The sequence below is a fragment of the Haliotis rubra genome, unplaced genomic scaffold (assembly GCF_003918875.1).
Source record: "Haliotis rubra isolate DU_JTF1 unplaced genomic scaffold, ASM391887v1 Scf199, whole genome shotgun sequence".
Lineage (NCBI taxonomy): Eukaryota > Metazoa > Mollusca > Gastropoda > Lepetellida > Haliotidae > Haliotis > Haliotis rubra.
The window spans coordinates 1,274,233-1,302,180 of NW_025765991.1; the positions used below are offsets into that span (position 1 = coordinate 1,274,233).

Below are 27,948 nucleotides of genomic sequence, written 5' to 3' on the forward strand. Positions count from 1 at the left end.
GACCCATAATAATTATCACTTAATCAATGTAATATTACAAATTACACATTACAAAAAAACACACTCTCATAACAATTTACAAAGGAGTGTGTTTGATTTTGCTTGAATTTGCTAAGCTAGCACACCATATAAGCCACGTGTTGGTCTCTTTTGAGGCTAAATATAATAACATATCTCTTTTTTGGGTGATCTCTTTATTCGCACTGCAATCATCTTGGATAAACAGTGTCGATTCTCCTTTAAACTAGTCTTGAAAGGAGTTTAGCTAGTCCTGCAGACGCGTTCCCAGATCAACTTTATGCACCTCAGGGTTGTTCATCACCAAGGCTCTCTCCATGTACGTATTATTGATGCGTAAAGTAGGTCAAAGAATCACGATATGATTGAAAACATTCCGAAAATACCCTTCGATCAAATCCAATGCAAAAGCAGTCTTCCCACAACCCATCTGACCGCACACAATGGCACAATACGGCTCCATGGGCAGCTCAATAGATGGCTTCCACGAACCTTCCGTCTCGTACCTTGAGTTTCGCATCCATAATCACATACACATATAAGTATAATTTGACCACACTCAAGATCATCATATCGACTTTAGTCGTCTCTCTGGCCGGTGGTCGTGATACCACTCCAAGCCCAACACCTACCCTACCACCACCTATTGACAAGGGTGGTGTGAAAGAATGGGTAAGAAACGTTTATATCCCTAGGGGAGGCCTTTGCAAAACTGGTTTGGAAAGCCGCGGAAGCTCTTCCTGGAATCCTCGGTAGCATCGTCGGAATCAGGTCATTCAGTCTGACGACACTGGGACAAGAAAACCATATCGACGTATCCGACATTATTATTTTCCAATCGTCTTCGGAGCCTTTTGGTTGCTCAACCTTTTGGACAGTGAAAGCAATGCCACCTATGAAATTCATACGGTCATCTCTCCTTTCATTACTCGAAAGAGCAAAGTCCTGTCGAAGTAAACCTCTTTTCAGTAAATCATCGCTGACTTCTTTAACAGTGTGTGCTCCACTGTACAGAATGCCCAAACTGTGATTCACGCCTGGCATTCGTATTTATTTCAAATTCACCGCAAATTCGTTCGTACGCACGCTGATCACAAGGATTGTTCATCGCGTCCCACGCCTTGTCCTGGGGAATCAGTGCACTTATTCCATTCAGGATACGCCTGATCTGGTAGTACACTTGAAACAAGAACACAGACTGACTCAGTGGATCACGAAGAGTGTCGTTCAAATCCACACCACACCCCGTTGTTGCACACCACACGGCAAAATTGAATTGATTTTTCCAGAATTGCATTGGGTTCAAAAACCAAGTGTGTACCATTTTCTCACTCGTGACAGAAAACCTATAATGTTTAAATACATCCATAAACCAAGCTCGAAAGTGGGAACCATCAGCATCCACCACAATCTTCATTTGCTGTGGCAGTAAAGCACGAGAAGTGCAACAATGGGAGAATGGAATCGTTTCCATTCTTACAGTACATAAATTAACGCCGGGCATGATCATGGAACTCCAAGTCTCTGTTTTAGATATAAATCATAAACTGGTATATATAGGATATCTAACCTTGATGCTGCACATCAAATAATGGCTGAGTAATGGTCGAAGCTTCTGGTCCCAGAATGCATCGTCCGAGAAAGTGCCCTACCATTGCGATCACCAATCTCGGGGACACGCGAGGGTTTGACGAATCCGGTGTTGAAGGCAAATTATACGCCTTAGAATTAAGAACAATGTTTACAGACGAGTGCAAGGTGCCGCCATCGGTGGAGGTGTTAACCTGGGAGATTTAGACAATGTCGAGACCGGGCGACTCATAAAAAAAACATGCATGACAATCTCATCCACAACAACAATAATACATGGGTGATGGTCCCAGCATTCAATGGCAATCTAGGCAATTTAGACAATGTCGAGAACAGAGGTCTCTTAAAAAACATTGTTGTACCAGTTGAACCTTACCGATGATAACCAATGGACATTGATCTCACCCAGAATCGACTGGCTACTTAATATCACCCTCGCTTCTCCCTATGTGTTTGCGGAGACTAAGGGTCATTATTTGACGAAAGTCATCAATAATGGGATTCTAATGGTCTTACGTGCCATAACAAAGATGGAGTGTGCTCGTTAGCCTCATCCAGAGAAAAGCAGGTCTTTTGCTAGCGAGTCGACCGGATAACCCTGATAAGAGTTTATAGATAATGTTGGTGCTTGAATTTGAAGACGTGTTAGAGGTCTTACAAAACTACGTTGGGTTAAAACTACGTTGGCCTCGAAAACGTCAACATCACGTTTGTGCAATTTACATACAGAAAGACGTCTCAAGGGGGTTACGAATAACTTGGAGAAGAAAATCACGCTCACAAAGATTTTTCTACAATCAAGATACATCGCATGATCTTAAAGTTTACGCACGAAAAATTGTCGGAGAACCAATTTAAGACTATTTCCTAACCTAGCATTATCATAGTCGACGTTTCAGGTGCACAAAACCTTAGTCCATGTCGTACCATCGTGTTCTCGGGACACGCAAGGATTCGATTGACCCTGCATGGGAAACGCCTTATACGGCTTGTGCTTACAAAATAATATGTACAGATGACTAGAAGTGATACTAGGATATTTAAAAGAGGTTGAGACTAAGGGACTCTCCAAAAACCCCTTGTACCATCTGATATGCACCGATGATGACAAATGGATGTTGATCTCATCACCCCAAATCGTCTGGTTAATCAATATTACCCTTACCTGCCCCTATATACTTGTAAATAATGGTTATAGTTATGTCACCGAAGTAAAAAATATTGGGATTCTTTTTATGTCTTTTACTCCGGAAGGTAATGATACGATACAAGGTTTGCGAATACCAGGTCATACAGGCTCTATGTTAGCCCCCACTGACAAATATGCATTATTTGTATTTCACATTGCTGATTACCAATTGGATTTTTGAAATCCGGTTATAAGTATAAAATTACACTCTACACTTATCATGGAACTTTATCTTGGAGATGCCCCCTCAGAAGATGTCTTACTTTTTAAGGGGGTAACAATACGCTGGGCAAATGAACATAAACATCAACGTTGTGGTATTTATATATGACCAGGAATAATCCCCTTTGCAAAACTCGTGGGGGTTCTTGTATATAATCTAGGTAAAAAGGAGCCCATTTATCTCTCACCTACTTATTGATATGACAATCTAAACGTAATCAGCCTTAAGTATAGTAATCAAAGAATGTCAGAGAACCACTTGAAGGTTATTTCCTAACCTATATTATTATCAAGATGGGATTGTATCCAGTCATGGACAAAGTCACTCAAAAATCAAACATCAACTCAATTAAGAACGCGATTCACGGATCGGATTACATATAAAATACCGCAGAGCCATCAATGCTATTGATGGAGCGGACACAACGATCGTAGCCACCAGCATGGGGACTCAGTGCGGTCAGGGTCGGCTTATTGTCCACGCTCATCGCCACCCTGATCATGCTTGTCATGGAAATAGCGGCAGGGGCCTCGGGATTAGTGGGACTAGCTCTTAAATTCATTTCACGCCAGCTTCAAAAGAAGGCGTTGAAGCATGACAGCATTCGTGTTCTGGCAGAATCGAAGTTGAACATGATTGAGGATCAAAAGAAAAACAGCACTCTCAATAGCAAAATCTCGGAAGAAGAGTTTCGTCTGGAGCTGTCGGAACTCTCCAAATACCACAGGATGAAACCCAGACTCGTAAAACCCAAGGAATCAGTGAAGAAGAGTAAACAAAATTCATGGAAATGGGGAAACAGCTAATCATTCAAGAATTCCTTACTAAGAGCAAAGATATCATAAAAGATTAACGCTGCGACGGGAATGTTCTCACACATCAGCCCGCATTGGGGAGCATGGATACCAATGAGTTATTAGTTCTTAATTAGTGGTCATTCTGTGGGATACAAACAGCAGTCAGTGAGCAAAACTCAACCCTCAATCCAATCGTGCACTGTGCTCTGCACACAAGGAGTTATTGGTTATTCATATAAAAAACAACAACACAGCATACATAAATAATAATAATAATTGATTTATAGAGCGCCTATTTCCAAAAGATATTGCTCAATGGCGCTATGAAGAGAAAAGATTGTAGACAATGTCTATGGAAAAGAGAGTTTGAACAGATGAGTTTTGAGGGCAGTTTTGAAAGCATCAGCAGATTCTATTTCTTTTAGGGTGAGTGGTAGAATGTTCCAGAGATAGGGGGCTGCAGCAGAGAACGCTCTTGATCCCATGGCTGTTTTGACGTGAGGCTGTGTAAGCAGTAGGGAGTTTGATGAGCGGAGCAATCAGCTTGGAACATGGAGATGAATGAGGCTTTTAAGATATTATGAAAACATGTTTTCATAGATGCAGCTGTGTGTAAGAAGAAGAAGTTTGTATTGAATTCTGCTTGATACAGGAAGCCAATGAAGAGTTTGGAGGATAGGTGTCACAGTTTGGTAGCGTGGTGCACGGGCAACAACACGGGCGGCTGAATTCTGAATCCATTGGAGTTGTGAAAGGAGCTGTTGAGGAATGTTGTAATAGAGGGAGTTGCAGTAATCAAGTTTAGAGAGAACAAGGCTGGTCGTTAGAAGCTGGGCGGTGTCTAAGTCTAAGAGGGTTCGGATCTTGCTAAAATTGAAGATATGGTAGAAACATCCTTTGCTGAGTGATTTGATTTGATTTTCTAATGACATTGTTGATTGAAAGATGACACCAAGATTTTTTGCAGAGTCGGACTGCGTGATAACATCTTGTCCAATTTCAAGAGATAAACTGTCAGGCACTTTGGAAAGTTGATGCCTGGATCCGATGGTTAAGAACTCAGTCTTTGTGTCATTCAATTTCAGAAAGTTCAAGGTCATCCAGTCTCTTATTTCAGCAATACATTGTTGTATCATCAGTGCACAACCTTGAGCAAGGTTAGGCTCCGCTGACAGATATAACTGATTGTCATCAGCATAAAGATGAAATTTCAGTGAGTGCTTTCGGACAATGTCACCAATGGGAAGAATGTACAGACTAAACAGTAAAGGTCCAAGGACAGATCCTTGGGGAACGCCATAGTGGAGTGGTGATGCAGTGGAGAGTACAGATTCCACTTTGACGGACTGTGACCTATCAGATAGGTAAGAACGTACCCAGTCAAGGACAATTCCATCGATACCGACTCTGACCTTCAGACGCTGCAGAAGAATTTGGTGATCAACAGTATCAAAAGCACTGGAGAGATCCAAAGAACAAGGAGAGTCACCTGACGCTGGTCCATGGCAGTCATGATGTCATTGTGTACTTGGACTAGCGCAGTCTCTGTACTGTGCTTTGACCTGTACGCTGATTGGTAGGGCTCCATCAAGTCATGTTGCTGAAGGTGTTCCACAATTCTGTTTGCAACAATCTTCTCGAGACATTTAGACAGAAAGGACAAATTTGACACTGGCCTGTAGTTTCTGAAATTGTCTGCATCAAGGGTTGGTTTCTTCAACAGTGGTGTGATCACAGCCTGCTTATAGACACTTGGTACTTCACCACAACTAAGAGAAGAGTTGAAAATGTCCAATACAGCTGGTAGTAGATGAGAAAACGTGGATTTTGTGAGCCAGGTGGGCAGAACATCAAGAGATGATGTTTTCACGTTTGCTGCAGAAACGACCAGCTTCAAATCGGGACCTGTAAGAGTTCTAAATGTGGTGAGTGGCTGTCCTGTGAAAGGAACCTCAACAGAGACCATGGTGCACAGTTCCTGTCTACTTTGCAAATCACTCCGAATGTCTTCAATTTTCCTGGAGAAGAACGTCACAAACTCCTCTGCTAAGTTCTTCAGATCACTGTGTTCAGGAAGACAACAGTCGGAATTTCGTTTGAGGAGGTTACTGAGGAGAAGGTGTAGTTGGCGCGGATTGTTTTTACTCTCCTTAATGTTTTTCAAGATGAATGCCTGCTTTGCGGAACGTAATTCACTGTTCACCATATTGCGAGCATTGCAATACATTTGACGATGAATTTCTAGGTGTGTTTTTCGCCAAATCTTTTCAGCGGCACGGCGCTTCTTTTTCAAGTCACGGATATATTCATTATACCATCCTGTATTTGGGCGTATAACAACCACTCTGGATTTCAGGGGTGCATGACTGTCAAGAATCCGCTCAAGTGTTTCATCAAACCTGAGGACTTTGGCATTTATATCTGTTGCATCAGAAACTCGGTCAAACACCTCCGAGGTGTCAATATCAAATGCAAAATCATCGATGTTAATGTTTCTAGTCTTTCGATATGAGAGTACCTTGCGTGGTGGCATTGGCTTACTCAGATCAAAAATACATTTAATAACAAAATGATCAGAAATATTCTCATCAGTAACTGTCACACTCTTCACTAATCCACAGTCTTCTTTGGTGAGAACCAAGTCCAAGATGTGACCCGATTTATGGGTGACAGCGGAAACATGTTGTTTGAGAGTAAAACTGTTCAAGAGATCACAGAACAATTTTGAGAACATGGTTGAGTGGTATTTAGTTTTCATACCTCTGCTGACTGGAGTACATGTAGGGAACGGCAAATATTGAGTCACAGTACACAAGTCAGTCTGCTGCCAGTACTGGGTACACCGGTGTCTATTATCAGCATGCCCTCTATTTGCCCTCTACGCTGATAAACCTCATTGAGATTGAATCAGCTGTCGTTGTTCATCCCATGTACATAGGTACTGTGACTCATCATCCGTCAAATCTGCACCCCAGTCATGCATGACATGACATCATGACCACTTTTTTTATAATGCCTACCTTTACTCATCAGTATCCAAGCTCTCACTGCATAATAGCTTGTGTATGAGTGTGAATACCACACGAGCCAGATGGCTGATGCAATCATGACCAACACAAAGCCAGCTCTCTCGCAGTCGTGTTTGTTAAGCTGTCTATTGAATTGCTGGCTTTGCTCAGGTTATTTTCAAACCGCTAGCTTGACAAGATTTATGTCGCACTGGCCCGTACTCCCTAGACCACTTCGATCAATAAATACAAAAGACCCTCTGAGGGGGAAGTGCGGCAGGAGTCCCATTATATAACTACTTTCTTCTTTCTCATCCAGCACGAACAGATCAGTTGTGTGTGTTTGTTTGTTTTTTATTGTTTTGTTTTGTTCTGTTGTGTGTGTTTGTGTGTGCGTTTTGAAATACCATATTACGCACTTTAACCTAAGGCATGCGGAAGTGCTAAAAGTGAAATGGAATTTCAATAATTTTACTATAATTGAGTATGGCAGCCAGGAAACAATGCGGGTCGTTTTTCAGAAACATGCAGGATTTGTCTCAAACCCTTCAGATAAATTTCTGCAAAGAACTGAAATTGAATATGTTACTGTAGGTAGCAGAACCGTTGATGCACGCTCCAGTGACGCTTCCCCTCAGATTAACTATGACCTGTCTATATAGCTAGCACAAACATCTACTGTATCGAAGTAATGCCCCGCTGTATCCGGCCCCAGTGATGGGTTATGGAAATGGCACGTGCATATTGGCCAGTTGCAAATGACGACTGGAATAATTAAACTTGTTGAGGGCCTTGTATACCACGTGTCATGGAACAACTGGTGATGTCAGATTTCAGTGGGAAACAAATCGCCACCACACAGGAATGTATAAGGTGAGGAGTGGAATGGAGTGGAGTGGAGCGGAGTCGATCGGAGTGGAGTCGATCGGAGTGGAGTGGAGCGGAGCGGAGTATGCCAGCTGCTACACCCAATAACGGAAACGGTGTATCAAATAAATGACATTAATTAATTTCACACGGGACATCTTCAATCAGATGCATCTCAGTAGTTGATTAATGTATGCACACATCCCAACCACAAACTCTGATTCCCCCCCATTCAAATTCTTTAAAATTGTATGTGTTGTCAGGCAGTGAAGCGCCATTTCAGACGACAACTTATGTCTGTACATTAATCATAATTACAGGTAAGGTACTGTTATAAGGTTAAAAAGGGCATCTGTTATACAAGAAACGTACCACAAATTCGTTAGTGAGGATTACGGTGATTGCATCAGAAAAACAATGCTATTACGGCTTGTGAATAAAGTAAGGGATCAAACAACAGGATAAATCTTATTGACAGAACAGGAAAGTCCTTTTAGGTATTAATGAACAAGGAATCACAGATGAGAGTTTTCAGTAATTTTCCGATCACGAGGCAAGATATGAGACCATGGAATGATGTAATTTTTAACAAATCAGAGGGATTGTATAGGGTCATGTGACAAGGGTGGAGCAGGCTCGAACACCTTAAAAAGATACCGTCAGCACTAGAAAGTGGTGCGGGTTACAAAGTCAGCAGAGCGTTCGCATCGCGAGCGATATCCATATCTGGTGAAGAGCTTGCCCCATCCTGTCCAGACCACGCACCTTGTAATGAAGAGAAGGATCGAGTAAATCTATGTGAGTATAGAACCTGGTGTTGAGTTTTTCATTGTATGCCAGAGTGCCAGCACATGAATGAAATGTGTTTATTGAGGAGTTACAGTTGTCTGACCTCTCACTCCTAGACTTAACATCCCCATGGACCAAGCGAGTGTGTAACTTGAGCTTACATCACCCCTGACAATGCGGAACGACCATAATAAATAGGTAACTGGGGTAGGGTTTACTAACACCCAAATCCAAGTTACGACATGGTGGAGATTGCATTTCGTTGTGGAGTTCGGTACAAAATACCGGACAGCTCATGCTGTGACTTTACCTGCCCAAGACAGTGCTAGTGAATTCGTTTGGGGACCGATGACAAGTGAATTTTTGTGAAGGATCAGACCAGATATGGTCATAGGAAGTGACATTTAATCGTCTTTATTACTTTTATGAACTTTAACGGAATAGTATTGTATTGTATTGTGTTGTGTTGTGTACATGCTTTGTGGTATTACGAAGTAACATAGGAGCCATTTTCTTCTCATTTTTCGAACGTAAGAAAGTGTACCTTGGACATGTTTGCCAGTTTCACGTTTTGTCCAGATTTCTCTCAAAATTCTCCTCATATCCAAGTCGAGTTCTGTGCTCCTGTATTGCTTCGGGTGTAGATTTGGTTGTCTTTATACACATCGCCTCCATGTACTCATGTTTACTTATTCCGAGCTGTGGGCAGCTCTTGTCTACAGGCGGAGGATGTTATAAGGTTAAAAAAGGCATCTGTTATACAAGAAACGTACCACAAATTCGTTAGTGAGGATTACGGTGATTGCATCAGAAAAACAATGCTATTACGGCTTGGTAATAAAGTAAGGGATCAAACAACAGGATAAATCTTATTGACAGAACAGGAAAGTCCTTTTAGGTATTCATGAATAAGGAATCATAGATGAGAGTTTTCAGTAATTTTCCGATCACGAGGCAAGATATGAGACCATGGAATGATGTAACTTTTAACAAATCAGAGGGATTGTATAGGGTCATGTGACAAGGGTGGAGCAGGCTCGAACACCTTAAAAAGATACCGTCAGCACTAGAAAGTGGTGCGGGTTACAAAGTCAGCAGAGCGTTCGCATCGCGAGCGATATCCATATCTGGTGAAGAGCTTGCCCCATCCTGTCAAGACCACGCACCTTGTAATGAAGAGAAGGATCGAGTAAATCTATATGAGTATAGAACCTGGTGTTGAATTTTTCATTGTATGCCAGAGTGCCAGCACATGAATGGAATGTGTTTATTGAGGAGTTACAGTCGTCTGATCTCTCACTCCTAGACTAAACATCCCCATGGACCAAGCGAGTGTGTAACTTGAGCTTACATCACCCTGACAATGCGGAACGACCATAATTAATAGGTAACTGGGGTAGGGTTTACTAACACCCAAATCCCAGTTACGACAGTACCTTGCATGGGGATGAATTGACTTTATTTTGATGAGTTCATGCTCGCTGTCAAATGCCATCAAATCAACACCAGCAGCCGCCGCATATCTGATGTCTCTACGGCATTTGACACTGTGGGAGTAGACGATGTTACATGGCTCCACGCCCAAACCAAGAATAGAGGCCATTTCATTCTGAAGGAAAATATAAAAATACAAATACAATTGATTGATCAAACCTTCCAGACATTCACTTAAAGGCACAATGTCACACATTTTCGACAGTATTGAAATAACGTTCGAACGGTAGGGGGCACGAGAGTCATTGATTCATTCGAACCTTTTTATTAAATATTATAATCTAAATACGTCAAAAAAATTTGGAATAAATTATATGGTAGCTTCCCTGAGGGATGATAGTTAGTATTATTGAGAGAAATACATTATGTATTTTTAGAGAATGTTTTTAATGTGTTGTGGCATTGTGCCTTTAAAGAGATTTCGTGGAAAATATATAATTACAAATTGATTGCTCAAATTTTCCACAAATTGCCTTGCATTCACATAAAATTAGTTTCAAGATAGGAGATAATAATAATTTTCGACATTTACATTACACAGTTTCAACTGTAAATGCATAATGATATTTGACACCCTTCACTTCCACACTCATTCTCATATTTCGTGCACAATTATAAACTGAAACTTTCACAAAAATATTTTTCAAAATTAAGAGTTAAAAATGACATGCTTCTATCGTCGGTTATGGTATCTCATGAAAATTTAAATTTCAGCATTACAACATTTAGCATCATTGTAATATTTTTGATGAAAGATTACATATCACAAACTCAATATTACGTTATACCAACTGAAATTGAAAATAAAAATAAAACAAACGTTCATGACCAGTGCAGCCGTTACCAATAAATAGTCAAAGCAATAATATTTCGCAGCAAGATAAGTTTCATGTAGATTCGGACATCCATGGTAAAAGAACTTGAGCGTAAACTGAAATCCATTTTCTATTAAAGGTACTTTAACATAGGTCAAGGTTTCAGTCCAAAATTCTTGAATTTCCTTAAAAGAAACCACCAGCTTCACTAAGTTGTGTGTTGTCAAATTGATCATTAACCTAATAAGTCTTCTATTTTAGCTGTATTTCAATCATTCAAAGAGCATAGCCCCCCAAAATACAACAACCAGAATACATAACGTATTATACTAATTTTAATAACGTAACATACAACTGTGTATTGTGTCACAAAGTGTCCTTCTTTGGTCTGAAGTCATGACAAAATGTTCATAGCAACATTATGTTCCAATGACCTGTAGTCGAACTATTTGAAAACATGATTTCACAATGCTATAACGTAAAATTCCAATGTCATAACGTTAGATACCACACGGTTCTCTGGCAGGAATAAAGAACAGTAGTTAAGATTGTAATGAAACGCAACTGGAAACAGTTCTTGGAACATCACCAAATACCATGGTATCAATTTTCGAGGTATTTCTGGTACAAAGTGTTGATTCTCTCGCGATCTTCGGGAGGGAAAATGAACATCCTTTTAGATTTTCCTGTTGGCTCCGGGTCTGATACTTTGTCCAGTACAAATCGCTTATTCACCCAAATGGTTTCACTGTCCGAACTTCGTGGCCATTTGTAGTTACAGGTTTTTCCAGAAGCCTCCATAAAACAGATTTGATAATCCTGTTCGTCAATATCCAGAACTTTGCCAAAATATACTTTGTTGTCAAATTCATAAATGGCAGCAACAAATTCATCGATTGATATCTCACAGGGTGGATCTTGGACAACGTTTGCTTCTGACTGGGTAGGCAGAACTTCTTCATCAACCTGAACATTCTCTGGCTGTAAAGCGTTCTCCTCACTGTCATCTGGAGCCGGGTTTGTCACAAGAACCTTTCTCTGCCATGGACTTGACGGGACAGACAAGAACCCTTCAGAGGCAAAACAGAAACAGGATGTTTCCTTTACCATGAGACAACCCTCTGCTTCATAAACTGCGTGAATTGTCATAGTTCCTTTAACTGGCTTCACACCCCACTGTTCAAGTCTCTTTTGATTGGAATCGCGATCTTCTTTGCTGCTGAAGATGTACACGACAGAACTTGGTTGCCCAGTTGCCCATACATAGAAGTCGTGGGCACTGTATGTTAAATTCTCCTTGTTTCACGGCTGAATCAGCCATTTTTTGCGGTACCTCCAAGGCCGTCGCAGGGCCCTTTACCGTGACCACATTCAAAATAATGCCACAAAGCCCGAACACCAAACACCTCAGGATGATGTAGGACATAGTTGAAAGCTGTCTTGTTTCTATATTGGCTTGATGGCGAGTCCTTCCAGTAATGAACATACGACAGAGATGGAACCAGTTCTTTAACTTCTGGAAGCAATGACTGCAGAATGGTGTATACGGTGCCAAAACTATGGGTCATAGTATCAGAGACGAAGATGAAGCTTTTGTGATTGAGGTCTCCATTGTTTTTGAAGTATACAACAGCTGGATGAAGTGTTACCATAGTGGCATTCCAGTAAGCAGACTGGATCTCGTCAAGACATTGACAAAGATAATTCTCGGTGAACTCCATTTGGATGATGACATGAGAGTCCGGCAAATTGTCCTTCAAGAACCTTAGCTGAGCGTATTGTGTTTGGACACGAACCACATGTTCACGGAACTGTGTACACTGACTCAAAAAGTTGCTGATAAAATCATCTTTGGCCACGTCTTCATCCACAAGCTTCATCTTCGACTTGCCCCTGCTGTCTGTCACCTTCTTCCAGGTCTTATAGGTCACCTTATCAAGTTGAATCTGGGACAGCTTCTCAATCTCTGACTGAGTATGAGCCTTTATGAAAGCATCTGGGCTTGATGTGGAAACAACATTAAAGCTCTTGAGAGATTTCAACTTTAAGGCCATATTCTGATGTTTACTGCAAAGACAGGTGTTCCTTGCTGTAAATGACACTGGCAAAACGTGAGCAGGTCTCAGTTTGCAAAATGACGATAGCGACAGCTTCACATTCGGGAACTCAGCCCTAAACTTTAGGAATAGATTGGCCAGATAATCATTTAAGACTCTTTTTTGAAGCTGTGATTTTCCGACCAAGTCATTTTTCCCGGGCATACAACGAGAGTTGTCATCTCTCTCATAGAACGCAACTACATCTTGCAGAAGAGCCAGTCTAGTCTTCCACTTTATCTTGCGAACACGCATGACATTTGTAGGTGATGCCGTGAGTAATGTTCTCCTGTTTATTCCAGTTCTGGATGCAATGTAGCGGACTCCTCTGTACTTCTTGACAACCTTTCCAGAAACAATGTTGACCAGGCTTCTTACATGTTTCTTTCAGTTATGCTTCTTAGCCTCAGATAGTTCGTGTTCCAAACAATTAGCCAAAAGTAAACGTCTTTTAACTGCCTTTCTAGATCTTGGCGTTGTAAATTTAAAGTTCTGTAATTCTTTTTTTAGTTTTCCGCTTTGGAGTCATAGTGTCGGAAGTGGATTGCTGGCTAGATTCAGATGATTTTGATGTTTGTTGTTTGTGTTTACGGAATAAACGTTCATAACGTTTGCTGACTCGTTTCATACCTCTCTGCAGTGTCAGGTTCTCATGTTTCAGACGGGCAATTCTTCTGTTAGCGCTGGAAACTGCATGACTTATCCTTTTCCTGCTTTTCTTGCCTGATGATGTCATACACGGACGTTGAACCAACATCGGTGCAGTAGAAGTAGTTGGCCATTCAGTTGTTCTGGATACCATGTTCTCCGTGTCTCCTGGAACTGACTCAATGCTTCTTGCAGGTACAGCTTCTCTCTCACCAAGTCTTCTCAACTTCACTGCTCTCCTGTGTTCCTTGACTTGTTCCCGAACCTTTCTACGACGCTTAGCTTTGTCGTTTCTGCTCATATCTTCAGTTTTCTTGTAGTACTGCCTCACTCTGTTTGTTTCCCTTTGCAAATATGCGGCACCTTCTATTTGTTTTTTGCGTTCTCGATATTGTCTCTGCCTTTCAGCTGCAGTTTTAGCCATATCTGAGATGCTGCAAAAACAAATGGTATATTAGTGAATTCGATTTTTATTATTACCGCATTAAAATGTGCATATTTACCAATATTTATAAATGCAAGACGTATGTGTTGTATATTTTTGATTAAAATGTTTAATGTATTTTTACATCAAGTTTACTTTTAAACTTAACCACACATTTATACAAACACTTTTATGTCTATAAATTTACATGTTTAACTTTATACAAATTATATGTGTTTTGAAATATGTTTTGATGAACATTGAATTGTGTTTGATTTGTCGATTCATAGGGTATTAACTTCCAATTATATATCCTTTAGCCCTTGTATGATATAATGTATTTTACGTTACAATCACTGTATTTTACGTGATGTATAAACACGTGATTTCTGAGTACAAATTAATGTCGTGTAATTAACATTCAGATTAAAATATGAAGTTGTATAATTAATCTTCTGAGAAATCAAGAAATTCGCAACGAATCTATAAAGGTATTGTTTATGTGCGTTCAATAAACTTACCTTAGTGAGCAAACAGAAGTCCAACCTAGCACACCGTGCTTTCACCGGAAGATGAACCTCAAAGATGACGTCATAGTTTCTGCGTTTTACGTCATCAACGTTTGTGATGTCTAAGTCCTGGTTTGTGTTCCAGTCCCTCACTTACATCTTTCTTACGTAAAATACTGTAACCTAAGTTACGTTACGTACAATACTTTAAGCCAAACCTTCGACAAATATCTTAGAAAAAAGTGAAGACAGATTTATATTTGTACTCCTATCAACTCAGGGGCAATATACTAATGAGATATGATCCTTATATGACACTTCATCCTCACCATATACATGAAAACAGCGTAACGTATCATACACCCTTATCCAATCGGTCCTAAGACTATTCCGATGCTAGTTGGCAAACTTGTACTGTTTTATTAATTGTATATTTCATTACATTGACATATGTGTATCTACTTTTGGGGGCGGTGGGGTAGTCTAGTGGTTAAATCGTTGGCTCGTCACGCCGAAGACCCGGGTTTGAATCCCCACATGGGTACAATGAGTGAAACCAATTTCTGGTGTCCCCCGCCGTGATGTTGCTGGAATATTGCTAAAAGCGGCGTAAAACCAAACTCAGTCAGTCAGTCAGTCAGTCAGTCTCAGTATCTACTTTTGTCTTATGTTTAAAACATAACGGGAAATACTCACATTTCAGCGACTCAATTAAACTTTAAGGCTGTTATTTATAAACAGGAACATATTCTTAAAATATACGTGTAACAAACTTTCACTATTTTCTTGTCAATTCAAGAAGACTATGACTTTCATGTGTGAATAATATTTTATGATATTTCATGTTGATCTAATGACTATTGCTAAGCGACATGAACTATTTGATTAAGTTACCTTATGTTATCAGATCTTTTGTACAGTAAATCTGATCGAACCAGGATTTTCGCGTCCTATTACATTATACATGGATGCAATAAGACATTAAATGTGATAAATGCCGATATTTCTTTCATTTTTCATTATTCTCATATGTGCGACATTGAATTGTGGGAATTGTGCACTAAATTTGAGAATGAGTGTTCCAGAAGATGCAAACAAGCCTTCCTCTTTTGGTAAATTACTGACGTTAGTGATATAATGTCCCTACCCTGCTGGCGCAGTCAAAGTAGACACCGAGGTCAGCTAAGAGAGAGAGAATCTGAGGGTCGTTGTTGCACTTGACAGCTGAAATAGATACAGTCAAGGGCCACTCTGAAAAACTCTGTTTCACATAACACCTTCGGTGTTACATATCCATATCTATCGCGACAGGAACAGATCGAAAATAGGTCCAATTTCAAAACAGAAAAAACCCGACCAGATGAACATATTTGGACCCATTATGGACAAAGGTCAGCTCCAAAACTGTTCATGTTGGTACGAAGGGGATGACTTGTTTCGAGTAACACCAAACAGTAAGAAAGCAAGAGACAAATCCAACAGTAAACATTTTCAAGAAGTTGCAACAGAACGCGTCCTGCCCTGACGTGGATGAACGTTAAGTGCTCTGAGGTGGAAATTCATCGCATTCAAGAATATTTCACTTAAACATCGACATGCATGCACGTATGTGTAAATGCCAGGACTGACTGAGTTTGGTTATACGCCGCTTTCAGCAATATTCCAGCAACATCACGGCGGGGGACACCAGAAATGGGCTTCACACGTTGTACCCATGTGGGCATTCGAACCCGGGTCTTCGGCCTGATGAGGTAAATGTCAGGATACCGACAGCCCACTGACGAACTCTGTTCTTTCCAAACATTGGACCAGTGAAACTAAACTTGTCAATCCCATCCATGTTAAGATCTCCGAAACGTATGACGGAAAGTAAGTCAAGTCGCTTTCGCTGTTTGTACATCACTGACAGTTACGTTTCAACAACAACTCAGAAACCACAAGGTGCAGACACTTTACATAGATGGTTACAGCTATAATGACTTAAAATGTCAGCGCAGGATTCATCTCCGATTTACCAGCCATGTTTGCTTGTGTCGGTACATGTCGTTTGTGTTATGGGTGATTACAAATGATACAATTTGATGTTTATCTACAATTAAACTGTAACCAGGGTGTTACATTCCACTTGCTCCTTTTTCTATCAAAAGCATATTTGGCTCCACGATTCAGCTCTGAAGAATTTGATTATCTATTGCGATGACCATAGGTGTGTATGTTCTCCTTAAATCTTTAGTGTTGTTAATGTTGAAGGTGAGCTACAGTGGTCTCAGTTCACATGGGATGTAAGGGGAGACAGAATTTGTCCCAGAATTTTGTACAGTCGAAACTGTTACATGAAAAATAATATGCCAGCAAAGATACAATATATTTAATATGAGCGTCACACTGTTCCTCACTGACTAGCCACAGATACAATACTAAATAACACTGCCACATAACAATTGATAGTTCTGTGTCTACGTACCGTAGTGTGGCTTCACTCTGGGAAGATACTTGCGCCATTGTTTCAGCTTTCCCTTGACATCATCCATATCAATCATGAAGAAGGCTTCCTCAAAATATTCATCCTTGAAGAGAAAATATTTTATGAACATCTTTCACTCTTATTTTGCTGATTAAGTTACTGAAGGTAGATCTAGTCACTACTCCACATTGTATTCGTATTCGCATTCTTTCATTGCAGCTGGGCGAAATGTATTACTTTGTAACAATGAGTAAAGAATACCTTTTCCGTTTCCTGTTTAATAATTCTGTTGATTTTGTCTTTGACACCATCGCCATCTTCATACAGTAGCGCGCTGTCCATTCTTATAACTACTGCTCCCTGAATGAAAAACGGTTTTCATTATGTGTTCTTTCTATATGAGCGTGACCGTTGAGTGTTTGCTTAAACATATCATATATAACGTTTATTGTTGTTGTTTTGTTATTTTCTATTGAATGTTGGCTTTTAAATCTTCAAGATAATAAATTCGTCACACAGTGTTTTGAACGGGTGTACGGGGCTGTACACCTTGTCCGACAAAAACATGAATTTTTGTAAACCCGTGTCTTATGTTACATTTATTCCTAAAAATCAGTTTGGGTTGAGTTTCATCGATCGTTTTATGCACCAACTCGGAAAGGGGTCAAGCAGGTATTGGTTACCAAAATATTAAAGTTACTAATGTTTTTCATTCATCCTAAAGAGACCAGACCTGAACATCTGTGCTATGCGTTTCTTTTTTGAGTAGTATATATTAAATTTTTAACCTGTAGTTGTGCTATAGTTTGTTTTTTGAATCGTACTCTTGGTCATGTGGCCATAAATTCTGAATAAAGTTGAATGGATGTGAATAGTATGTGAATGTTTATGTAGATACCAGTAGATATGCTCACTTCTACATTACCTGTTATGCAAAGTGATAAATAGTTATTACTTTACTCAGCAAGAGTTCATTGAGGCAACTAAACGAGGTTATCAAACAATCCAGAGGGTATGCACAATAAACAGAACAGGTAAAAGTATCGCGAAACACAGGGATAGGTCTTAAAACGTTTGCTCATTGTCCCTGTCAACTGAAATGAAAAATTTGACTGACGGTTAAGTCATACCGTTCCTTTGTTCCTTTTTTCCACTACTCCGTGGACAATTGCATAATATACTACTAAATAAGAAATCACACAATCGTAATGGTACTAGCCGTTACACATACGATGTAATCAATATCTCAAATGCATGTTGATCAGATTACAGGGCAAACATTATAAAAAAAACAATAGCCATAATTGATGAAGGATTTAGATAAGGGACATATCACCAACAAAATAGATCTGCAAGATAACAGGATACCCATTTTCTCTTTACTCACAGCAATATGGAACCACAACGAAGCACACGTGATACATGTGGTCTCACCTTGGGCAAGTGAGTTTGTTCAAAACTGCTTCTGTTCAGCCTGCAGAAAATGGGTACCTGGTGGAATAAATCTTCGCAACGTCTCTATTGTTAAAATAAAGAAATTGATCATCCATAAAGTTGTGTCATATCTATACCAGCAACTTTATAAAATGCCACTCAAACAAACCGGTGGAATAAGTCATGTGACTATAATCTTCTAGCACCTAACAGGCAGCTTCGGTTATCCAAGGTAAAAATGTGCTGTGCTATTGATTGTTAGCGATATGAGCATACATAGTGTGGACTTTGGCGTTATATAAATGGACACATTCTTATCATTATATTTTACAGATTAAGTATGCCCCTCAACACGCAAACCAGACAACGAATGGAACTTCTCCAAGGAAACGCTGCCTCGTCGAACCCACCAAGAACTTTCCGGAGAATATGAAGGCTCCCCAACACTGCAGCCTTCTGCATTACCCAGAGTGTCAGAGAGGGTGTGGAGAACCGGGCGTTCTCCTGATCTGCGCCAAGAGATCCGGAGGTACCAAACCAAGGGCACCGAGAACAATGGGGAGCCTGACGACAGTGTCCGCATACTTTGCATGCTTTTCCTGAATCTTGCCAGTCACATTGCTGTCAAAAGGGACAGAAAATTAAGTGATATAAATATATTCATTGCCTTTATCAAAAAGGACAAGATCAGGTTTGTTCTGAGGCTGTATATGGGCCTATTCCACAGGAGTTTGAAAGCATCATTTTCCACGACGCACTGGACATGTTCAGGGTCGTTCCATGGATGGACCTCAGAGTCAAAGACACAGCTGCAGGCATCTCAAAGACGATAGTAGAAGCAACGAACCATGCCATTATGTCTTTTAAGATATGCTGTTTGTGCTAAGGAAGGGCATCCACTGACAAGGTGTTGGACAGTCTCTGTAAATTCATTGCTATTATTATGTTTTACAGATTAAGATTAATGAAGCAGCAGAGAGGGTTCGGGTTATCCTAGCCAGTCAGGCTGGTACGGCTCATCATCAGCTCAGGGCCCTTGTCCCATCTACACGCAGCCCAGACAGCGAATAGGACTTCTCTCAGGAAATGCTACCTAGTCGAACCCACCAAGAACTTTCCGGAGAATATGTAGACTCCCCAACACTGTAGCCTTCTGCATTACCTAGAGTGTAAGAAGGGCTGTGCTCCCGGTGGAGAACCCGGGCACTCTCCTGATCTGCGCCAAGAGATCAGGAGGTACCAAACCAAGGGCACCGAGAACAATGGGGAGCCTGACGACAGTTTACTTGGGATGCAAGCGAGACATTTCAAAGGTGAGGTATGCATATTTTGCATGTTTTCCTAAATCTTGCCACTCATGGATCACGTTGCTGCCAAAAGGGACAGAAAATTCAATGATATTAATATATTCGTTGGCTTTATCAGAAAGGACAAGATCAGGTTTGTTGGCAGGAATTGTTCTGAGGCTGAATTTGGGCCTATTCCACAAAAGTTTGAAAGCATCATTTTCCATGACGCCCTGAACATGTTCAGGGTCGTACCATGGATGGACCTCGGAGTCAAAGCCACAGGCATGACGGAGACGGTAGTAAAAGCAACGAGCCATGCCATCATGTCTTTTAAGATAAGCTGTTTGTGCCAAGAAGGGCATCCAATGACAAGGTGCTGGACACTCTCTGTGAATTCATTACAAAGTCAATATTTCATATTGATATTTTCTTTAAGAATCACATGTTGGCGATTGCGAGTGGGAAGTGACTGGTCTTGAGCAGCAAAAAGAAAGCCCTCAGTTTCACACTTAAGACCAGCCGACTTCATCCAGGGGAAGGAGTCGGTGGGATTGCTTTTCTGTTCCACACACTGCATGTACACACGATGCAATGGCTTCTCAGAAGCTTCTCCACAAATGACCGACTATGGGCAGATTTGGTGAAGCTCTTCACCTGGTTTACTCCCATCACTGGTACCGTCCAGCAGTACATCGCCATCAACAAGATCAACCTCAAATTTCAGATTCTGTCCAACAACACTGGCACGCCTAAAATAGCTGTGGAATTCCTTGCTTTCATCGTGAATCTTGACATGCATCACTAGAGGATCATCTGCCAAATGAATATCTGCAAAAGAACACAATAACATTCTATCATGAAGAGCCTCCACATTAATCAAACCCCGACCTCCAGAATTGATTGGCATATATTAACGATTGACAGAGGAAAGAGGATGGTGGGCTCTGTTTATCAGACATGATCCTTCTGGTCAGGCGGTCAAGACATGGATATCTTGTTTAGTCCAGTCAACTACTCCAAAGGAATAGGAGAGGACTGGCACAGCAAAAGTATTGGTAGCTTTGACCTTGTTTCGAGCATTTAGCTCTGAGCTCCAGACTTTCTTAAAGAGAGATTTATATTCGGCCCGAAGTTTCTCTTGAATCTGCGCATTCTGGAGCTTGTCTCGAACTTGAATCCCAAGATAGGTGTAGGCCTGATCTTCCACAAGAAGATCTGTGCTGAGGTGGTCTGGGATGGTAACCCTCCTCCCTATTGAGCAGAAAGCTCAAAGGACTTAAAGACAGACAAAAAAGCAAAGGACTGAAGGAGTCCCCCTGGAATATTCCCCTCCTAATTGGAAAAGATTCCGAAGTCTGCACCTGTCCTTGCTAGTACATCTCAAGTTGAGTCGACCAGCAACTAATTAAAGACTTAAGTAAATCAAGTAGTCGCTCAGGGAGGCCAATACAATGAAGAGACTTCATGAGGGACAGAGTCGTATGCCGTTTTGTAGTCAATCCAACACATGGAGAGGTTTTTAGTAATATGACATGATCTCTATCTTTATATTGGAAACTAGCACTTCCTTTTCATTGAAGATATCTTCTTGGTATCTACTACGTGAAATGTCCGAAAATGTAAACACGATTTGATGCCTAAAATGTATGAATCCTGATCGTGTTTGAGATTGTCTGGATTCCAAGCGTTTTAGACTAAGTGTATCACATTGACACAATGTTCGGACAGTCAAGTACATTTGTGTCTCAATTTGTTTGGGCTGGGCAATTTCATCAAATACGAATATGAGATTGGTGCTAGTTTCTAATATAAAGATAGAGATGATGTCATATTGTTAATATTTAGCTGGGATAAAGTCTGTGATACAAGCTGTAAAGAATATTAACCGTCTAGCACCTAACAGGCAGCTTGGGTTATCCGGGTTAATAATGATCAGATTGTGCTCTTTGAGCAGGGTATCTAGCCCGGAGAAGGCGCGTTATAAATATTCTCATTACTATAATAATAAAAATTAGGTCAAATATAATTTGAACTCACAATTACGAATTACCAACGATGCACTGCCTGGGACCCTAACATTCATTTTTGGTGAGTGAGTGAGTGAGTGAGTGAGTGAGTGAGTGAGTGAGTGAGTGAGTGAGTGAGTGAGTGAGTGAGCGAGCAAGTGAGTGAGTGAGTAGTGGCGAGTTCTGAGTGAGTAATCGAGTGAGTACCTGAGTGAGTGAGTGAGTTTAGTTTTACGCTGCACTCAGCGATATTGCTATACGGCGGTTCTCTGTAAATAATCGAGTCTGGACCAGACAAACCAGTGATCAACAGCATGAGGATCGATCTACGGTCTCCCTGTGGCTTCCGTCAACAAATCCACATCTCGGTAACATGGACAAAATGTAAGTACATTACCTAGTGACATCTAATTGCTGGTGGACAGACGAAAGATTTTGTCTAAGCTTGTTTGTAACTGTACCACAGTGGACTATGTGATAAAAACTATTACGACAGACACGTCCCGCTGTGGACTGAACGTTGAAGCAAGTCGTTGCCTACTTAGATGGACAACGAAATATATTCACAGGGAACATATATACATCTGTGCATAAAATAAGCACCACCCTGTATTTGTACCAATTAATTTTGTCTGAAATGAAATTCTAAACTCTTTCCAAAAAATAACCTTTATAATTTGATAGAGCAAGCATTTAACATTTCAAAAACGAAAACATCATTGAAATTACCATGTACTTTAATTAGGATAATTGCCTATATTTAAAACAGGTGTTTTTTCTGCCCTAAATCAAGTTACTTTATTTTGAAAAGTGAAAGTAATAATTGATTGTTGTGTGGCCTATAAATTCGTTATATATTGTGAATGGATGAAAGTTTGTAAACTAAGATTGAGGAAAAGTTACAGTCAAACTTAAAAGGAACATTTTAAAATGCAGTAAACGTTTGCTCTACAATCAAAGCAAACAGATTTTAGATGTAATTATCAGTATCCGGCAAGGAGAAGTGTTTATTCATTACAATAAACTCAAAATCATGACAAATTTTGTCCAAAATCTTATTAATGTAGCCTTTTTTCAGTTTTTGTCAATTAGCAATCTGAATTGTTGGAAAACGGTCGGAATCTTTGACATTCGGGTTCTTCCTAATTATGCATAATTAAAGCTTACTTGATGTGTAAATGTCATCTTGGTATATAACAGAATTGTTATTTTTAGTCAAAACTTAATTTAATTGAGTAGTTTGAGCAGGAGAGAAATAGTTATTTTGGGCAAAAATTCAGTCCCATCACATTTTTATCAACAAATTCTTTCATAAAGGATAGAAAAGGTTATGGTATTTGTAAAACTGTCAGTGGATAAAGCTTCTTTAACTACAGGTTGATTAAATTGATGGCTATACCCTAACTTTTCTGTAGCATCACATCTTATTTTCAAAATAGGGTGGTGCTTAATTAATGCACGGGTGTATATATACTATCCCAAAAAAGAAACACATAGGCGTTTTGTAATTTTTAAAATCTATTAATTACCTATTGTGTTCACACAATCGTCAAAATATATAACAAAAGTATTGATAACATGATTTTACACAGTGGCATAAGTAAAAAATCGACTTTACCTGAAAATGTTGATTTTGATGAGATTTCTTACAATGACTAAAAAGGCATCACCACAAGGCAACAGGAATCACTTTCCAGTTGAAATTGTGCATGAAAGAGCATGCACTGTCTAGCTACAAAAATCCAGATTACTTTCGGAAATCGGCATTCGTTTCAAGGTCAGATCACTACGCCACGTCATAACTCTGCGACACGGAACATCGTCATTGAAAGAATGCACCCTTGCGATTACCAATCTTCTGTTTCCAGGCGTCTGAATGTTAGTCTGAGCACGATATCAAAGCTTACAACTCGTCATCGGTTCCCAATTGCGCAGATCGATGCTCATGCTGTTGATCACTGGATTGTCTGGTCCAGACTCAATTATTTACGGACCGCCGCCATATAGCTGAAATATTGCTGAGTGCGGCGTAAAGCTAAACACACTCACTCACTCACTCACTTAAACCCGTTACAACCAAACAGGCATAACAAATGACCCTCCCAGTACAGGCAGATCTCGAGTCACTGTTGCCAAAGATCGGTACATCCGGGTACTACATTAGCGTGATCGTACTGCCACGGGTGAGACCACAGCAGCCAGGGTGCCTCAACTTCGGAGGATACCCGGTCAAACTGTACGGAACAGGCTGAGAGAGATTGTCCGAGAGCCAGGAGATCAGACGTCGGGCACGTGCGACGTCGTCACCAGGGCGCTGAACGTCTCCGTTATCAAACAATTATCCCATAGGCGGATCCAGAGGGGTGGGGGGTGGGGTGGGGTTCAGGGGTGCGCACCCCGCCTTTTTGTGGTGAAAGTTTGTTAAATGACCATTGAAAGTCGGGTGAAAATGAAGCGTGCACCCCTCCTTTTCTCAATAGTGTGCACCCCGCCCCCTTCTCGAAAAGGTGTATCCGCCCCTGCATCCACTTGGTTGTATAGACATTTCCTTCTTCTAAAGTGATGCAAAAATTCATTTCATTAAGTTTATTTGTGGACGAGTTATATATGTTAGAAAATACAACATTTTCACAACAGATTTCTGGGTTATGCCGGGTTTTTTTTTAATAGTATGTACTAGTATATGAATAGTTTACTTTTACTGTAACTTTTTACTATATAATATTCACACAAATTTTCAGGCTTCCATTTTAGTAATACCTAATGGTGTATATAAGACTATTGCATAATAAGCTCCATGCATGTATGTAACCTACAATACTCCTCACACAAATACATAACGGTTTACGTTGTAAATATCTGGCTTGTATTTTCACTAAAACATATTCCATACGCATCATTTTACTTTGTTGAAGGTTATACATTAAGCATGTGTCATATATTATTACTACATGTGTTCACACTTGCCGGCCTGTTTCTTGTTTAACACCAAATATACTCGGCAATATTCCATCTACACGAATAACAATCGAGTCTGGACCAGACAATCCAGTGATTGACACCATGAGCATCGCTCTTCATAAATGGGATATGATGACATGCATCAGGTCGAACAGTTCTAACCCAGATATGTACATGTCTATCCCATCTCTAAACCCTTGAGATAAATTAATGAATATATGTCAGTGTGATGGTATAGAAGTCCGTGTTTTAATGTAGGTAATTCCCAATGCTTTGAGTTCAATGATAAACAATTACTACAATCCACGTCATCAAGTTACATGAGCAATTCAAAACATTGCATAAACATCGGCATTAGAAATAGGTGCATTAGAAATAGGTTCTGCGTGGAAAGTGTTGTTTTCATTGACTTTACTCACGTACAGTGCGATATGTGGTAGGATACGTCTACTTCCGATACTTCTTGTATGTTTGTTTGAGTTTCCATTTCAACAGTGAATATTGATCGACCATCAGATTGGTGGACCGAATATGCTAAGTGATTGGAGCTATGCATATGGTTCTTGTTCGTTTCAGTGTGAGTTGTCTGGCGTTACTCATTGCATTACTTGTAGTGGGGACAGCTGTTGAGCATTTGCAGTTAATATTGTGGAGGCGCATTGTATTCTGTCAAGACAGTGTTTGATGCTGTTGAAAATGGCAGTTATATTTTAAATATATATTTCACGGTAATATTTCATCTTAGTGAATAAACTACCGTTTGATCCATACATGAGAACAACTTGTTAACCTCTTCACCTGACCATGTGTTTCGTCACATACACATTCATGAAGGTATAAGAAAAGGGTTTGAGTTTAGTGTCTCTATATAAAAGCACACATAGAGACGACACTGGAATAACGATGATTTTAGCATCAGGGCGATCGCTGTTTTAGCCTAGAGATAAACAGTACACAGCAATCAATACACAATATCATAGCCAATACGTAGCAATCTGTTCCACATCATTTATCAGGGGAATATTTCCGGATGAAATTATCAACACTTGATTACTAATATCATCTTATGAAACGGACGGCATTTATAGTCAGCGTTTTACTTTGATATGTATGTACACGTTATATGTCCTGTCCAGTATGCGCACTTCGCTTGTTTTATAATTAATCTCATTTGAATAAGCTTATTTATAAAATCATGTAATATTGTCAAGTCATTTACTTTTATCTTTCAATCCTGATTTGTATGTGTGCAATCTCTATCCGTTGTAAACATTCAGATCTCCTCTGAAGAGGTCTGGGTGCTGAAGCTTTGAATCAAACACAAAGAGTAATGTTTGTGTCGTATTTCATGTTCATAAATGTTGCATCGTAATAAATAGGATCGCCACATGCGCAATAGTCACGGAAAGATACTGACATAGAGCGTCTTACTGTACGTCTAGGTCTATTATTATAATAAGCTACAGGGTTGGTTGGACATGACATCATAAAAAGGCCATATAATTACATATTTTGCTTTCTCATGACTAGATTAGATTTACCTTCTCACTCATGTTCAGCACTTAACAAAAGCGACATAAACGCTCCCACGATAATATTAAAAATACTGACTACTGTACGCATCCCCTGCATCCAATGGACTCTCATGAATAAATCATTAACAAAAATATGATGAATAGGGTTGCTCGAGAAAAGTCAAGGTCACCTCGACCTACTGACAGCGCACACAACAAACTCATTCAGTGTCTGTTATGGCAAGCAGGGGCGGTGAGGCTGGCCTAGTGGTTAAAGCGTTCACTCTCCACGCCGAGACCCGGGTACGCATGAGTACAATGTATGAAGCCCATTTCTGGTGTCCCCAGCCGGAATATTGCTAAATGCGACGTACTCTCACTCACTCACCCACCCACCCACTCACTCGCTCACCCACTCACCCATCCATAGTTGTTGCTATATGTTGTTCTTACTCCCCACTTGGCCTCATCCAATTATGTGCCACTTTTTAACAATTACATGCTGTTGTTAATGTTAATCTGGTGTTTGCAATAACATACTATGTATATATACTTCTCTTCACTTGGTGACCCGTGAAGGTCAGGGTTACAATATTGATCTTCAGTTACCAATGCTTGTCGTAAGAGGCGAGAAACGGGATCGGGTGGTCAGGCTCGCTGGCGTGGTTGACACATGTCATCGGTTCCCAATTGCGCAGATCGATGCTCAGGCTGTTGATCACAGGATTGTCTGATCCAGACTCGATTGTTTACAGACCGCCTCCATATAGCTGGAATACTGCTGAGTGCGGCGTAAAACTAACTCACTCACTCAGTCTTCACTTGGTTGTATGGGCGGTGGGGTAGCCTTGTGGTTCCAGCGTTCGCTCGTCACGCCGAATATTGCTGGAATATTGCTAAAAGCGTCGTAAAACTAAACTCACTCACTCACTTGGTTGTAGTCACTCTTACCCTGATAACAATCTATACCTAAAAGTCGCTCTACGCAAAAAACAGGATGGTGTTATCCGGAAAGTTATATGCTTCATTATTGACTCATCAACTTCTAGAATGCAGATCAAACCATTAGCGGGCAGATAACGATTTGTTTTGTCCCTCTCTTGTGAAACAAGAAAATAAATACAGAAAAAGACCATTGACGTTTTATTTGAGGGTGTTTGTGGTACCTCAAGAGTAAAACGGGCTATTGTCGTGGTGGTATCAACACAAACATCTGACACATGACAGGTTTATTTGCGCCCAAAATATCATCAAAAATCTAACTCAAACTAAAATAGGTGCGTAGGCAATAATTGCTTTGGAAATACGTTCTAATGACAAGACTTGATGACAGCATTATGTTCGCAACACCTCTACAGCTTCGTTGTACATTTTGCAAAGATACATGTGGTACTTTCAAACGTGTATGATAATGCTTTTATTCCCAAATACATGTTCAATTTCAGAGGCAAGATGGACAGCAATAGTCTCCAGGGTCCTTTCTCCTTCCCTGTGTATCCCCGTGCTTATTGGTTCATTTTACTCCAAGAACACACCTGTCCCCATTTCTGCTGTTGATCCGTCGTTTTCCTCTGGTTTCACAGTAATGGGATTTCCTAGAGGGACAGAAATAAAGATAAAGATCTTTAATAGCTATTTAAAAATCTTGGTCTGTTATATTGGACACATTTACTTCAGGAATTTATTACGTTCTCTCTAGAGATTTGTTATTCTGCGAAGCGAACGTAAAAGATAAACCAACAGTGAACATTATCTGACTGTATTACTGACAATTAGCGATGACACTGGAGTCTTCGTGAAAAGGGTAAGCATG

The 27,948-nt window shown here is 40.2% G+C and overlaps 1 protein-coding gene and 1 long non-coding RNA gene across 4 annotated transcripts in view; one reads left to right on the forward strand and one right to left on the reverse strand.

Annotated features, from left to right (window-relative positions):
* The window catches only part of LOC124275159 (ornithine decarboxylase-like), a 65,641-nt gene that overhangs the window by 19,635 nt on the left and 18,058 nt on the right, over window positions 1–27,948 (reverse strand). For 2 of the 3 annotated variants that reach the window (XM_046710655.1, XM_046710657.1), the window contains exons 1-5: window positions 25,841–25,968; window positions 17,193–17,291; window positions 16,932–17,034; window positions 15,615–15,691; window positions 9,918–10,090 (exon numbers count right to left, since the gene is read on the reverse strand). In XM_046710655.1, coding sequence (XP_046566611.1) covers window positions 9,918–10,090; window positions 15,615–15,691; window positions 16,932–17,034; window positions 17,193–17,273 — 434 coding nt within the window. In that variant the 5' untranslated portion in view covers window positions 17,274–17,291; window positions 25,841–25,968. Of the gene's footprint in view, window positions 1–9,917; window positions 10,091–15,614; window positions 15,692–16,931; window positions 17,035–17,192; window positions 17,292–25,840; window positions 25,969–27,948 lie in introns of those variants that run through there. The other variant, XM_046710656.1, reaches the window with a different exon arrangement.
* Window positions 1,435–27,730, forward strand: LOC124275160. The gene is made up of 3 exons (XR_006898220.1): window positions 1,435–1,446; window positions 5,187–5,189; window positions 27,516–27,730. It is a non-coding gene; the product is annotated as an uncharacterized LOC124275160 (long non-coding RNA).